The 16,252-nt window shown below is 42.6% G+C and overlaps 1 protein-coding gene across 1 annotated transcript in view; it reads right to left on the reverse strand.

Annotated features, from left to right (window-relative positions):
- abca4b (ATP-binding cassette, sub-family A (ABC1), member 4b) overlaps positions 1-16,252 on the reverse strand; it is a 60,851-nt gene that overhangs the window by 29,918 nt on the left and 14,681 nt on the right. Inside the window, 10 exon segments of the mRNA XM_070446685.1 lie at positions 424-617; positions 887-1,073; positions 1,929-2,243; positions 2,581-2,785; positions 3,140-3,361; positions 3,662-3,884; positions 4,087-4,263; positions 4,563-4,768; positions 7,763-7,960; positions 13,413-13,529. Coding sequence (XP_070302786.1) covers positions 424-617; positions 887-1,073; positions 1,929-2,243; positions 2,581-2,785; positions 3,140-3,361; positions 3,662-3,884; positions 4,087-4,263; positions 4,563-4,768; positions 7,763-7,960; positions 13,413-13,529 — 2,044 coding nt within the window.

The following is a 16,252-nucleotide window of genomic DNA, read 5'->3' on the forward strand; positions in this document are numbered from 1 at the left end:
TGGTGAGCAGCTGCACTGTGCTGAATGTGCTCCTTCGAGGGGAACACCCCAGCAGAGTAGGAAGTTGGGATTTTATGAATCACTCAGCTACATTCTTTTTGCATGACATTTTTGTTTCATTATGATCTTGTCCCAACATACCCACATCAAACCAAATAGTCTTTATTAAACCTGTAGACACACAGAACAACATCTTAATCTCCATAGACAGAGATAAATTAGACATGTTTAGGAAGTACCCCCACCTTACCTCCCCCTCCCCACGCACTAACGCAGAAAGAGAGGCGAGCGAGAGAAGAGACAGAGGCTAAGAGAGATGGACAGAGAGGATGAGGGAAAGAGAAAGAAAAGAAGTGTGCAGAGAGAGACATGGACATGGTGGAGAGAAAGACAATAGACAAATGCATCACCACATCTAATCACTCCTTGTGTCTATATGACTCGTTAACCCACTGAGGGAGCAGGCACTGTAAGGGGTCACATACTGGTGAAAGAGGATGTTGTGTTGGGGACACATGCCCAGAGAGTGCCTGATGGTGTCCATGTCTGTCCGGATGTCCTTCCCATAGATGGAGGCTGTCCCCGAGGTGGGGGGGAACATCCCCGTCAGGATAGACCTGGTGGAGACCACACAGAGGGACAGAGGATGTAGAGGACAGACAGAGTCACATGGCCAGATGTCACAGTCATAGTCACTACACCTACTGTCACAAAGCTGTCCCCCAACCAGTGGTTCTCAATCTATTTTGGTTGATCACATTCTGCCCAAAGAACCTGCTCATAGGTCAGGTATCCCAGGGGATAGAAGGTACCACAGGTTGAGAAACACGGGCCTGAACTGATTCAGATGGTCAAACTGTGAATCATTTGACTGTGGGTGACATACATGGTGGTGGTCTTCCCAGCTCCATTGTGCCCCAGGAAAGCAGTGATCTGGCTCTCATAGAAGGTGATGCTCAGTCCGTCTACCGCAGGTTTTTGTCCCCTACCAAACACCTTCACCAGGTTCTGAACACACACACCCTCCACCAGCCCTGCCGGTTCCCCCTCAAAGTAGGCATGGCTGGGCTGACCTGGTGGGAGAGGTGAGAGGTTGGAGGTCAGATGTTAAAGGTCATTGGGATAGGAGTTGTGAGGTCAAAATCTGWTACAATTAATAGATAGAATCCAATATAATCAAAACAATCAGATAGATGTGAACAACAAGCTTACCTTGTCAGGGTATTATAGTGTGTCATTCATCTTATACAACATCTACACTGTAGTGTACACTGATAAGGCTGGAATGGGTGTACTGTTACACAGTTGTTACAGGGTTATGAAATAATGTTGTTTGTCGGTGCTGATAGTGAATAATAACTGTAACAAAGCTGTTTTGCCTCACAAAAATAGCAACATCACATGACCTTCCACCACATTGCATCACGACCTGAAAGACGTTATTTTATCTAGTCACTGTTTATAGCCCCAATCTGACAAATCGTTGCTGATACACCGTTGAATGAGATGTCTTAAGAAAAACAATGGCAAACAGTGAAGGTGAAATCAGGGGAAAGGAATGCTGCCACTCTGACTGTGTGAAAGGGAGCGAACCAAACGGGAGCTGAATCACATATTAACTAACTCTGACTGAGGGAAATGTACCAATGTGTCAGTCTGTATTGAGACCCGACCTGGAGAGCAAACACACTCAAGGACTGCGGGTTCCCACACACTGCCTGCCGCTAAGCATTATGGGCCAGGCAAGCAGGCCACAGAGAGAGAGAGAGAGGGAGAGAGCTCTATTGTTTCAAACCTCATCAGCGATTCATCAGAGATGCTGGACTGAGACAAAGAGTCCATGGCCCTGATACTTACATATTTAAAAAAAAAATCCACTTAGTTATTTTCTTTAGAAGACAAGTGGATTTATTTGAATGTGTTTTTACCCTCTTTTTCTCCATTTTGTTTTTCCTCCTGGTTCTTCTTGTTCTCCTCCTCCTCCTCCTCCTCCTCCTCCTCCGTTTTCCCCTTCCCCAGCCTCTCTCGTTTGTCCTGGTGTTTGCAGGATGGCAGCTCCTCATCTGGTGCCGTAGTCTTCTGTTCGTCACCTGGTTCATGATTGGTCTTCTGCTTCTCTTCAGCCTGGTTTACCAGGTTGTCAAACCTGGGTTTCTCCAACTCTTTTGGCTTTGGGGGTCTGGAGTTGAGCCAATAGGAGGGCAGGATGGGGAAATAAAATGGCCGACCAATTCCATACTGCCCTATAGGAGAACAGAAATACACACAGAGGCGGTGCTGGTTTAAGAATCCAACCATCAAATAAGACCAATAGRTATGAATATCAACTCCAACAGTACAAAAGTAACCAACTGGTGCTGAGTTTCAACATTACTCCTTCTATGACGTTCATTATGAGTTTTTGTAACTGATTTAGGCATACTTACTATATGCATTTCTGCCATGAGTCATAGCATTATAGCCTGGTCCCAGATCTGTTCGTGCTATGTCATGTCGATGCTATGTCGACTCCAAACATGGCATMACAAGGAGTGGCATGATGGCACAAACTGGTACCTAGGCTAATAGCATGGTGGTTACCTGGGAAGACGTTGTCGAGGTACCAGGCAAGGACGGCGTAGAGTACAGTATCCAGGGCCATCATAGAGATGGAGGTGAGGAAGGAGTACTCATCCCCCTCCAGAGGGCTGGTCTGGATGTTGTCCCACTGCAGACCCAGACCCTGCTCCTCATAACGGGACAAGTACTCTGTCCCAAAGCCAAACGCCACCTGGGACATCAGGCTCTGAGAGGACAGACATGGAGAGACAGGCCACGGAAGGAACATCAACTGATGTTAGCTGTTGAGATGGTTATCTGAACTGACTGTATGAAATTTTAGTCTTTTTAAAGGTGTAAGACAGCAAAAACATGTCTGGAGTCAGGAGTCAGAAGCTACAGTATGTACCAATGTCCATGCTAACATACTGTATCACTTAGAACGAATGCCAACACATTTCTTCATGCTGATATGTGATATATGAGCATGTATATAAACTGATAAGTGATATGTTAGTGTGGATATTGAAACCCAGCTAGAAGAGTAAAGAATGAAGATAGGTACATGTGTCCCAGGGGGACTTATTTGGAGGTTACACACCGCCATGATCTTGTCATCCTTGGTGATGCGGTCCTGCCATGCAAAGCAGAGGATGTGGGGCAGGTAGAGAGTGAAGTAGATGATACCGCTGCAGGCTGCAGCCAGGTTGGCCTTGTTAAAGAAGACACTGAGTAGGAAACACTGCATGATGGTGGCCGTGGTGAAGGTTAGCAGAAACAGGAACAGGATCAGAGGGTTGCTGTAGTTCAGCACCTTACCACCCTGGAAGACAGAATAAAGAATTGAATTGGTTTTGTTAGTGTTTAGAGTTAGAGTCCTTATTTGCTTCATGCACAAAGGAGAAGTTACAAATTGAAATCACATATAAGTGATTGTTACAAAATTTGGGGGGACAAAAGTAAAAAATTCTAGTTTATTTCCCAAATCTTCCACTAGAGGTCACAACAGTACATTCAAAACAGCAGCCTTCTGAGAGGCTCTGATCTATGACATAAATTAATATTAATCATTGACCAACTAGCCATTTTGGTCATTTACAACTTGAAGCCAATTAGGACTGACCATAATGATCCCAGTGAGCAGGGAAGTGCTGGCAGCCATCATGAGGAAGCTGTCTATGAACCATGTGACCCAAAGAACCCCATTGGTGACCCCCATGGTCTTCAGGGTCTCTTTGAGCCTGAGCTCCTTCTCCAAGACAATGCTCTTCACGGTCATAGACACTGAGTAGACCCACGCCAGCACCATGAAGATGGGGAAGCACCGGTTCAATGTCAGCATGAAGCTAGAGGAGAGGTGGTACGAGAAAAGAAAGGGAAAGAGGAAAAGTGGAAAAGAGAGAGAAGACGAAAACAGGAAAGGGGGGGAAGATAGAGAGAGAGGATATAAAAATGATGGGGGTAATCGATGAGAAATGACCATCAAAAAATGCCATTTCTAAATGCAGGCCTTGGGTTGGTATTTGTGTCTTAAGGTGTGTCACTCACAGGTCGTCCACGTAGCATGGGTACGGCATCTGTTGTAGGTAGACACCGAGGGGCCAGTCCTTGCCGGTCTGGGTCCTGATGATGCCATGCTCTATCATGTCCTGTAGATAGGCAAAACCCCCCCACACGTAACGGAGATCATCCACGGGGTCGGCCCTAGGACCAGGGTCCCAGTATCTGTGGCCAGAGGGAGAGAAATAAGGAAGAGAGGGGTATATCTGAGGGCTTGATCTGCATTTAAGCATTTGGAAATGGATTTGTTTTTAAATGGATATGTTTGTCACTAAGTCACCTAACAAAGACAAATTCCACACTGGGCACCATACCTGAAAATCCCATTAATCCCATTTCAAGTAAGAGTTGCTTATGTTGCAAAACAGTTCATARAAGCATCATGATCTTGAAAGTAACCCTGATGAGTACGTAAGGTAAGGTAAKATCCACTCATTCATTAGGGAGTTATATCAAGGACTTACCTGTCCTTGATCTTATTGGTGCGCTCCACTGCGTCGATGTCCATGCGGATCTTGAACCGGACGTGGGGTGGAACCTTGGTGGTCCAGGGGTAGGTGTCCATGAAGACCAGGCCAGCCCAGAACTTACTCTCCCCCATCAGACTCAGAGCTCTGTGGGTCATCTGCTCCTCATCGTTCAGCCCAGAGAATTTATTCAGGATCAGACACTGTGGAAAGAAATTCATGGATTATGTACAATGCATTTGGAAAGTATTCAGACCCGTTCAATTTTTCCACATTTTGTTACCTTACAGCCTTATTCTAAAATGTATTTAAAAAAAAAAAAAAAAAAGATTTATCTTCAATCTACACAGAATACCCCATAATGACAAAGTGAAAACAGATTTGTACAATTTTTGCAAAAGTATTTAAAATAAAATACAGAAATACCTTATTTACGTAAGTATTCAGACCCTTTGCTATGAGACTCAAAATATAGTTCAGGTACATCGTGTTTCCATTGATCATTCTTGAGATGTTTCTACAACTTGATTGGAGTCCACCTGTGGTAAATTCAATTGATTGGACATGATTTGGAAAGACATACCTGTCTATATAAGGTCCCACAGTTGACAGTGCATGTCAGAGCAAAAACCAAGCCATGAGGTCGAAGGAATTGTCCTTAGAGCTCCGAGACTGCATTGTATCGAGGCACAGATCTGGGGAAGYSTACCAAAACAATTCTGCAGCATTGAAGGTKCCCAAGACCACAGRGGCCTCCATCATTCTTAAATGGAAGAAGTTTGGAACCACCAAGACTCTTCCTAGAGCTGGTCGTCCGGCCAAACTGAGCAATCGAGGGAGAGGGGCCTTGGTCAGGGAGAGACCAAGAACCCGATGGTCAGTCTGACAGKGATCCAGAGRTTCTCTGTGGAGATGGGAGAACCTTCCAGAAGGACAAACATCTCTACAGCACTCCACCAATCAGGCCTTTATGGTAGAGTGGCCAGACTGAAGCCGCTCCTCAGTTAAAGGCACATGACAGCACACTTGTAGTTTGCCAAAACACACCTAAAACACTCTCAGACCATGAGAAACAAGATTCTCTGGTCTGACGAAACCAAGATTGAACTCTTTGGCCTGAATGCCAAGAGTTACGTCTGGAGGAAACCTGGAACCATCCCTACGGTGAAGATTGGTGGTGGCAGCATCATGTTGTGGGGATGTTTTTCAGCGGCAGGGACTGGGAGATTAGTAAGGATCGAGCGAAAGATGAACGGGGCAGTACAGAGAGATCCTTGATGATAGCTGTACAGCAACGCTCCCCATCCAACCTGACAGAGCTTGAGAGGATCTGCAGAGAAGAATTGGAGAAGCTCCCCAAATATGGGTGTGCCAAGCTTGTAGCGTCATACCCAAGAAGACTCGAGGCTGTAATCGCTGCCAAAGGTGCTTCAACAAAGTACTGAGTAAAGGGTCTGAATACTTATGTAAATGTAATATTTCAGTTTTTATTTATTTATTTTAGCAAAAAAACTGTTTTTGCTTCGTCATTATGAGGTAGTGTGTGTAGATTGATGAGGGAAACAACGATTTCATCAATTTTAGAATAAGGCTGTAACYTAACAAAATGTGTAAAAAGTGAAGGGGTCTGAATACTTTCCGAAGGCACCGTACCTTGACTGCCATGTAGGTACAGTATTAACATGAACTTGAATTTGGGAGGGGGAAGAATATCATTTGTGGGGCATTTTGGTTTCTATATGAGGAAGAATAGCACACGCACATGCGCACGCACGCACGCACACACACACGCACACACACACACACACACACAAACACAGAGAGAGACACACACCACCCCATCAGGTCCTAATTGGGGCCACCAGTGTTTGTGGACTGTGGACTTGGACATGGGTTCCCATCCAGGGGGCTAGGGGGGGGGGGGGTTCAGGGGCCCCCAAGGCCAGTGTTGGCTAGGGGGCCCGAGTTCAGATCCACTCTCATCTACTCTGACACCTACCACCAGGCCTCCTATTACAGCTGCTCCTCATCTGATTGAGCCATTCAACAAAACACTACCTATTACCACCATGGAGGCCCTGCATGGGCCCAGGGGGAAGAACTGAGACAAGCAGAACCACCAAGACACACACATGCAGAGGAATGCACGCAAACACGCACACGCACAAACATGCAGACACACAGACGCGCACACACACACACACTCATTAAGACTGCATAACAAACCATACACACACACTCATTAGTTTGCAAAGCATCACCCCTCCCTAATAGCCTCCAATGACAAAACTGTTGCTACACTCTTCAATCAGACTATGCCATTGCTGTGCTGTACACAAGCCCATCGGATTCCGTAGACTGCGTTCATTGTGGCGGAGCTGAAAGAAGGTGGTCAGACTGACAGCTGTAGCGAATTGGGCTAAATCGGGCCGGTCTACTCTGTCACACTGAAGTGCTGTAAGCCTCACGGAAGATAAAGACAGAGGGGCCATGCGATCCACACAGTGAGGACCAGGGTGCCATTTTACCCCATTCTGCCACCCTTGGGGCAAGAGGCCTTACCTGCTTACGCTGATTAGTATTGAGGGGGCGAGGGGCGAGTTGAACTGTTCCCAAAGTGCTTTGAGGGTCGAGGGGTGAGTTACACAGTTTGGCCTACTCAGATGGAGTGTCCTCGGAGAGACAGTGACGGGAGAAAGGCCCGGGTGGGTTTTCTACCCTCCACTAGATTAGTAGGGTACAAAAGAGACTGACAGCTTTGCTTGTTGTTCTCCCTCTCCCCCTCCTGAGCAGATTTACATGTCTTTAGTAAGGGGCAAATTAGAAGGCCATTGAGAGGCCATACAGCGATCGTATGCTTATATCACATAGAGTGTGTATTGAGTGGGTGTTGTTGTCTGGAACTGATTCATGTTTATAGAAAGCAACAAGCAACAGGTCTGAGAACTGTGCTCAATATTTTCTTGTGGAGAAAACCTGTGAATTTGGACGTTTGGCATTTTGTATTGAGAAAGACAATGCAGATTCTGGTGAAAAGCTATAAAAAAAGTATCAAACCCATGAATCAAAAGACCAAGGGTTATGTTTCCGAAAATATAGTCTTGTGGTCGTCAATAACCCACCATTGTGAATGAAATGTATCATAGCTTGCAGCCCAGCCCAGCCCACTAGTCCTGTCCCAGTCCTGACCAGCTCACCTCTCCATACTGGTTCATCATACGGATGACTTGGTCTGTGAAGTTGAAGACATTCCTCCAATCAAAGTTGTCCATGTTGTAGTCCCTGTCCTCTATTGGCCCGTTGTACAGGAAGTTGAGGATGTGTTTAGAGGAGAACTCTGTGTCCTGTAGACTCCTGTCAATGTAGTCCTTCACCGTGGGATTCCTTATGGTATCCTGTGGGGGGGGGGGGAAATCACCATACTTTAATGAAGACAGCTTCTCCATCTTAGCAGGGGAGCTCAACCATTTCCAGGCCCAGGGACAAGTACTTGTCTGTGGTGACCTAAACGCCAGAGCTGGACAAGAACCTGACACCTTCAGCACACGGGGGGAAGGCACCTACTGTACCTTCATACCCCTTGACTTGTTCCACATTTTGTTGTGTTATAGCCTGAATTCAAAATGTATTTAAAAATATATATAATCTCCCCCATCTACACACAATACCCCATAATGACAAAGTGAAGGCATGTTTTTTTCAACAGAAATATCTCATTCACATAAGTATTCATACCCCTGAGTCAATACATGTTAGAATCATCTTTGGCAGTGATTACAGCTCTGCGTCTTTCTGGTTAAGTCTCTAAGAGCATTGCACACCTAGATTGTACAATATTATTATTTAAAAATTCTTCAAGCACTGTCAAGCTGGTTGTTGATCATTGCTAGATAGTCATTTTCAAGTCTTTCCTTAGATTTTCAAGCCGATTTAAGTCAAACTGTAACTAGGCCACTCAGCAACATTCAATGTCGTCTTGGTAAGCAACTCCAGTGTAGATTTGGCCTTGTGTTTTAGGTTATTGTTCTGCTGAAAGGTGAATTAATCTCCCAGTGTCTGGTGGAAAGCAGACTGAAACAGTTTTTTGCCAATGCTTAGCTCTATTCTGTTTCTTTTATCATAAGAAAAACTCCCTAATCCTTACCGATGAAAAGCATACCCATAACATGATGCAGCCACCACCATGCTTGAAAATATGAAGATTGGTACTCAGGGATTTGATGTTTTGGATTTACCCCAAACATAAGGCTTTGTATTTTGTACAGGCTTCCTTCTTTTCACTTTGTCATTTAGGTTAGTATTGTAAAGTAACTACAATCCATCCTCAGTTTTCTCCTGTCACAGCCATTAAACTCTGTAACTGTTTTAAAGTCACCATTGACCTCATGGTGAAATCCCTGTGCAGTTTGCTTCCTCTCTGGCAGCTGAGTTAAGAAGGACGCCTCTATCTTTGTATTGACTGTGTGTATTGATACACCATCCAAAGTGTAATGAATAACTTCACCGTGCTTTTTTTACCCATCTACTTTACCAATAGGTGCCTTTCTTAGCGAGGCATTGGATAACCTACCTGGTCTTTGTGGTTGAATCTGTGTATGAAATTCACTGTTCGACTGAGGGTCCTTACACATAATTCCACTTTGAAATGATGGGGTATTGTGTGTAGGCCGGTGACATAAAATCTCACTTTAATCKATTTTAAATTCAGGCTTTAACACATCAAAATGTGGAAAAAGTCAAGGGGTATGAATACTTTCTGAAGGCACTGTCCCTGAAGGTGTCCCCCCTAGACACAACTACCACAAAACAACCAACAAAAACGGGTCACAACTCTTGCAGCTCTGTCGCACGCTGGGTCTGTACATAGTCAAATTGTAGGCTTCGAGGGGACTCCTACGGTAGGTACACCTACAGCTCATTCCTTGGCAGTAGTACTGTAGACTACTGTTCAGAGTCTCTCAGAACATCCACCATCAGCCAATTAACACCCCTATCAGACCCCAGCAAAATCACAATCTACTTGAACAGAGCAATACTCAACAATGAGGTATCAAAGCTGAACAAACTGCATGCTATAACTGGAAGGAGGGTAGTGTAGAAACCTACCAAAACAATATTGGTCAACAACAAATTCAATCCAACCTAGACAACTTCCTGGACAAAATGTTTCCCTGCAATAGTGACGGTGTAAACTTAGCAGTAGGAAGCCTGAATATAATATTTGACATATCAGCTAACATATCAAATTCTAGCAGAAAACCTGGTTTGATGAAGAACGTAAAAACTTAAGAAAGAAATTGAGAAACCTATCCAACCAGAGACACAGAGACCCAGAAAACCTGACTCTACAGAAATACACTAAGAAAAAAGAAGAAACAGCATGACAAAAAACAGCTCAATGTATTTGAAGAATACATAGAATCAAATCCCATCTGGGAAAATTGGAACACACTAAACAAACAACAACACGAAGAGCTATCCATACAAAATGGAGATGTATGAATAAACCACTTCTCTAACCTTTTTTCGGCCATATATAACAAAGATCCATAAGCAAAAACATATACATGATCATTTACAAATCTTAGAATCAACTATTAAAGACTACCAGAACCCACTGGACTCTACAATTACATTGGATGAGCTACAGGACAAAATGCAAACCCTTCAACCCAAGAAGGCCAGTGTTGTTGATGGTATACTAAACGAAATGATAAAATATACAGACCACAAACTCTTGAACATTATCATCAGCTCTGGCATCTTCCCAGTGGTGTAAAGTACATAAGTAAAAATACTTTAAAGTACTACTTAAGTAGTTTTTTTGGGTATCTGTACTTTACTTGACTATTTATATAGCCTCTTCCCCAGAGGTGGACAAAGTACCCAATTGTCATACTTGAGAAAAAGTATAGATAACTTCATAGAAAATCACTCAAGTAAAAGTCACCCAGTAAAATTATACTTGAGTAAAAGTCTAAAAGTATTTGGTTTTAAATATACGTAAGTATCAATAGTAAATGTAATTGCTAAAATAAGTAAAAGTACAAGTATAAATCATTTCAAAATCCTTACATRAAGTAAACCAGACGGCACCATTTTCTTTTCTTATTTTCTTATGGATAGCCAGGGGTACACTCCAACACTGACATCATTTACAAACAAAGCATGTGTTTAGTGAGTCTGCCAGATCAGAGGCAGTAGGGTGAATTAGACAATTTTCTATTTTTTTAACTCTTCTTGAACTGCACAATTGGTTAAGTAAGCATTTCACGGTAAGGTCTACACTTGTTGTATTCGGCACATGTGACAAATAAAGTTTGATTTGATTTGATTTTTGATTTGATCTGCTGTTTCTGTCCCCAATCAAGGAGGGCCTACAGCAGCACCGAGATCTACTGCACAGATACTGTCAGACTTGGGGGGGGAAATAATGGTGTTCCAAAAAACAGGGCAACAAACACAAATTCTATCTAGACACCGTTACCCTAGAGCACCACAGGTAACTTCCACAAGGCTGTGAACGATCTACGAGACAAGGCAAGAAGGGCTTTTTATGCCATGAAAAGGAACATAAAACTCAATATCCCACTTAAATATTTCAATCAGTTAAAGAACCCATGGTTCTGGGGTCCACTCATCAACCAAAGATGTACACATAGCGACAAATACCCGGTTAGACTCTGCATGCCGAATTCTGCTAAAATATCTTTCATGTACAACGGAAAACTCCAAACAATGCAGGCAGAGCAGAATTAGGACTTGACCTGCTAATGATAAAAATCCAGAAAAGAGCTGTTCAATTCTACAACCAGAAAGAAAACAGAGCAAACTGGAATGCTATCTGGCCCTAAACAGAGAACACACCGTAACATAATACCTGACCACTGTGACAGACGCAAAATTGCTATTGAGAGAGGCCGCCATAGGCAGCCCACTGCCCACAAAATTAGGTGAAAACTGAGCTGCACTTCCTCCTGCCAAAGGTAAGACCTTACTAATAATAATAACACACATATTTTCCACAGATCACACAGACCCACAAATAATTTGCAAACAAATTAAACATGGATAAACTCCCATATCTATTAGGAATAATACCGTGCAATCACAGAATAAATATTTGAGTGCAATGTTTTTTGTTGATGTTATGTTGTTTTTTGTTTGTACACACTTTTCTTTATTGTTTAATTCACTTGCTTTGGCAATGTAAGACTATGTTTCCTATGCCAATAAAGCCCTTTGAATCGAATTGAATGGAGAGAGAGAGAGAGAGAGAYAGAGAGAGAGAGAGAGGTAACCTGTAACCTCAGTTAGTTAGAATTGACCATGTTGGTGTTTATAGAGTGTATGGGACTGTAACCTCAGTTAGTTTGAATTGACACGTGTTGGTGTTATAGAAGTGTATGGGACTGTAACCTCAGTTAGTTTGAATTGACCATGTTGTGTTTATAGAGTGTATGGGACTGTACCTCAGTTAGTTTGAATTGACCATGTTGGTGTTTATAGAGTGTATGGGACTGTAACCTCAGTTAGTTTGAATTGACCATGTTGGTGTTTATAGAGTGTATGGGACTGTACCTCAGTTAGTTTGAATTGACCATGTTGGTGTTTATAGAGTGTATGGGACTGTAACCTCAGTTAGTTTGAATTGACCATGGTTGGTGTTTATAGAGTGTATGGGACTGTAACCTCAGTTAGTTTGAATTGACCATTTGGTGTTTATAGAGTGATATGGGACTGTAACCTCAGTTAGTTTGAATTGACCATGTTGGTGTTTATAGAGGTGAATGGGACTGTAACCTCAGTTAGTTTGAATTGACCATGTTGGTGTTTATAGAGTGTATGGGACTGTAACCTCAGTTAGTTGAATTGACCATGTTGGTGTTTATAGAGTGTATGGGACTGTAACCTCAGTTAGTTTGAATTGACCATGTTGGTGTTTATAGAGTGTATGGGACTGTAACCTCAGTTAGTTTGAATTGACATGTTGGTGTTTATAGAGTGTATGGACTGTAACCTCAGTTAGTTTGAATTGACCTGTTGGTGTTTATAGAGTGTATGGGACTGTAACCTCAGTTAGTTTGAATTGACCTGTTGGTGTTTATAGAGTGTATGGACTGTAACCTCAGTTAGTTGATTGACCATGTTGTGTTTATGAGTGTATGGAACTGTAACCTCAGTTAGTTTGAATTGACCTGTTGGTGTTTATAGAGTGTATGGGACTGTAACCTCAGTTAGTTTGAATTGACCATGTTGGTGTTTATAGAGTGTATGGGACTGTAACCTCAGTTAGTTTGAATTGACCATGTTGGTGTTTAATAGAGTGTATGGGACTGTAACCTCAGTTAGTTTGAATTGACCTGTTGGTGTTTATAGAGTGTATGGGACTGTAACCTCAGTTAGTTTGAATTGACCATGTTGGTGTTTATAGAGTGTATGGGACTGTAACCTCAGTTAGTTTGAATTGACCGTGTTGGTGTTTATAGAGTGTATGGGACTGTAACTCAGTTAGTTTGAATTGACCGTGTTGGTGTTTATAGAGTGTATGGGACTGTAACCTCAGTTAGTTTGAATTGACCATGTTGGTGTTTATAGAGTGTATGGGACTGTAACCTCAGTTAGTTTGAATTGACCATGGTTGGTGTTTATAGAGTGTATGGGACTGTAACCTCAGTTAGTTTGAATTGACCATGTTGGTGTTTATAGAGTGTATGGGACTGTAACCTCAGTTAGTTTGAATTGACCGATGTTGGTGTTTATAGAGTGTATGGGACTGTAACCTCAGTTAGTTTGAATTGACCATGTTGGTGTTTATAGAGTGTATGGGACTGGAGCCTTCCTTACCCTGATCATGTTCATCTGAATGCTGTCCTGGAAGAAGGCCCAGACCTGAGGGCCCACCTCCTCCCAAGCCCGACCCATGGTCCTCAGCCTCTCCAGCTCCTCAAAGGTGGTGTTGGCCTAGAGGGGACACACACACACACACACACACATATCAGCACACACACATACTCACGTACGCTCAGACAGCATGCATATATTTCCGTATGAACACCCACACATAGACACACACACTCACACACACTCACACACACTACACATGCACAAGAATACACACACACTGTTTCTAATTTCTAGTTGCATACCAATCACACATTATATTGCCTGTGAAAATAACCAAAGATATAGCTTATGATTTAGCATACTCTACAGTGTGTATAGCCTGTCCTACAATGTTCTGTGGTACACACATACCAAGGTAGGCTGAGTGTTTCATTTACATGAATGCGTGTGATAAAATCATGGAAAAGGGTGGAAAAGCAACACCCAATTAAACACCTTCCTCTTGTGTCTCAGATCTCTGCTGACAAAGGGACAATGAGGGACAATGAGGTTGGTGACAATTGGCCGAATGCATTCAGCTTGGCTACCGATTCACCCTGTTCCCACAGGATCCCACAGACAGAAGACTGAAGGATCAAACAACAAATTGAGACTGGATGGAGAATTCTGCAAAAATATCCTCAGTGTACAACGTAAAACACCAAATAATGCATGCGGAGCAGAATTAGGCTGATACCCGCTAATTATCAAAATCTAGAAAAGAGCTGTTAAATTCTWCAACCACCTAAAAGGGGTGGCAGTTAGCTTAGTGGTTAGAGCGTTGGCCCAGTAACCAAAAGGTTGCTAGAGTGAATCCCCAAGCTGACAAGGTAAAAATCTGTCGTTCTGCCCCTGAACACGGCAGTTAACCCACTATTCCTAGGCCGTCATTGTAAATAAGAATTTGTTCTTAACTGACTTGCCTAGTTAAATAAAGGATAAATACAATTTGAAAAAWGGAAGCAATTCCCAAACCATCCATAACAAAGCCATCACCTACAGAGAGATTAACCTGGGGCTCTGTTCACAAACACAAACAGACCCCACACAGCCCCAGGACAGCAACACAATTAGACCCAACCAAATCATGAGAAAAGAAAAAGATAATTACTTGACACATTGGAAAGAATTAACAAAAAAACGGAGCAAACTAAAATTCTACTTGGCCCTAAACAGAGATTACAGAGTGGCAGAATACTATGTACAGACAAAGTGAGCATAGCCTTGCTATTGAGAAAGGCCGCTGTAGGCAGACCTGGCTCTCAAGAGAAGGCAGGCTTCTTGAGCTGCACTTCCTAACCTCCTGCCAAAAGCATGACCATATTAGTGACACATATTTCCCTCAGATTACACAGATCCACAAAGAATTTGAAAACAAACCCAATTTTGATAAACTCCCATATCTATTGGGTGTTATACAACAGGTGGGTTTAATCCTGAATGCTGATTGGTTAAAAGCKCATTCCAGCCGGTGTCTATTCCACAAGTTACCACCGGCTAAATCTATGACATTAAAATGCCTATTTAGTCTGTTCCATCTGACTGTGCAATCCCTTGTCTCATCAGCCCAGGCAGGGAAGTTATAAACTTGATCTCCACCATAAAAAGCATCTAGACATTATCACATTTCTTTTAGTCTAACATTCAGTTTTCAACAGCGGACATTTGTATAAACCTTACTGTCTGTCTCTCCGACATATTTAACATTATTTCAATATTCAAATTCGATCTCCAACTGTTCCATATTAATGAAGTCGGGAGTCGGGACGAGAGAGAGTCGGGACGAGAGAGAGAGGCAGCCAGCCAGTCAAAATTATGAATCAGCTGGCATCATTTTCATGGATATATACAAAGAAATGCAAAACGAAACGAAGTGCAGATATTTTCCTTCTTTCCAGCTTCAGTTTGAAGTGTTTGTGTGTTAGCTGTGTTGTTGGCTAGCTCCTCTGRACAACAGTGTCCTAACGAGAAAACAMATTTTCTTTGCCAGGCGAAATCGTGCCTCATTAGCTTATTGTTATGGATGTATCCAAATAAATGTCACTAGAAAACAGTTTAAACAAATGCAGCTACTGTTATTCTGTCTGCACTGTTTGAAGTTAGCCGTAGTTGGCTAGCTGGCAAGCAAGGGATCATCTCTTACGTTACCAGCCAGTATGGCGATGGAACATTTAGAACGAACGACTGGGTCGCGTCCATAGATACAGAACAAAAAGACTGAACGACTGGGTCACGTCTCTGGCAACCGAACCAAAAGAACGAGCGACCAGCCAGCTTGGGTAGCAACCATAGATTTGTGTCTGGACTATATCTTGTGGAAGGATGAAATAGTATGAATAAATTAATCAAATAACATTTTTAATGAACATCTGTCAATCATTATTTGAATATTTTGGTAAGCCGTTGTATAGAAGTGATAATGCCCGAGAAGCCGGTGTTTGGAGGATATATCGACTTTGTCTCGGGCCTAACAACACCTATGCCAATATATCCTCCAAACACCGGCTTCTCAGGCATTATCACTTAAAATKACCACAGTGTGCAATCACAGCAGCAAGATTTGTGACCTGTTTGCCACAAGAAAAGGGCAACCAGTGAAGAACAAACACCATTGTAAATACAACCCATATTTGTTTATTTATTTTATTTTTTTGTACTTTAACTATTTGCACATAACATGACATTTGAAATGTCTTTATACTTTTGGAACTCATGTAATGTTTACTGTTAATTTTTGTTGTTTATTTCACTTTTGTTTATTATCTACTTCACTTGCTTTGGCAATGTTAACATACGTTTCC

This window comes from Salvelinus sp. IW2-2015, linkage group LG14 (assembly GCF_002910315.2).
Source record: "Salvelinus sp. IW2-2015 linkage group LG14, ASM291031v2, whole genome shotgun sequence".
Taxonomy (NCBI): domain Eukaryota; kingdom Metazoa; phylum Chordata; class Actinopteri; order Salmoniformes; family Salmonidae; genus Salvelinus; species Salvelinus sp. IW2-2015.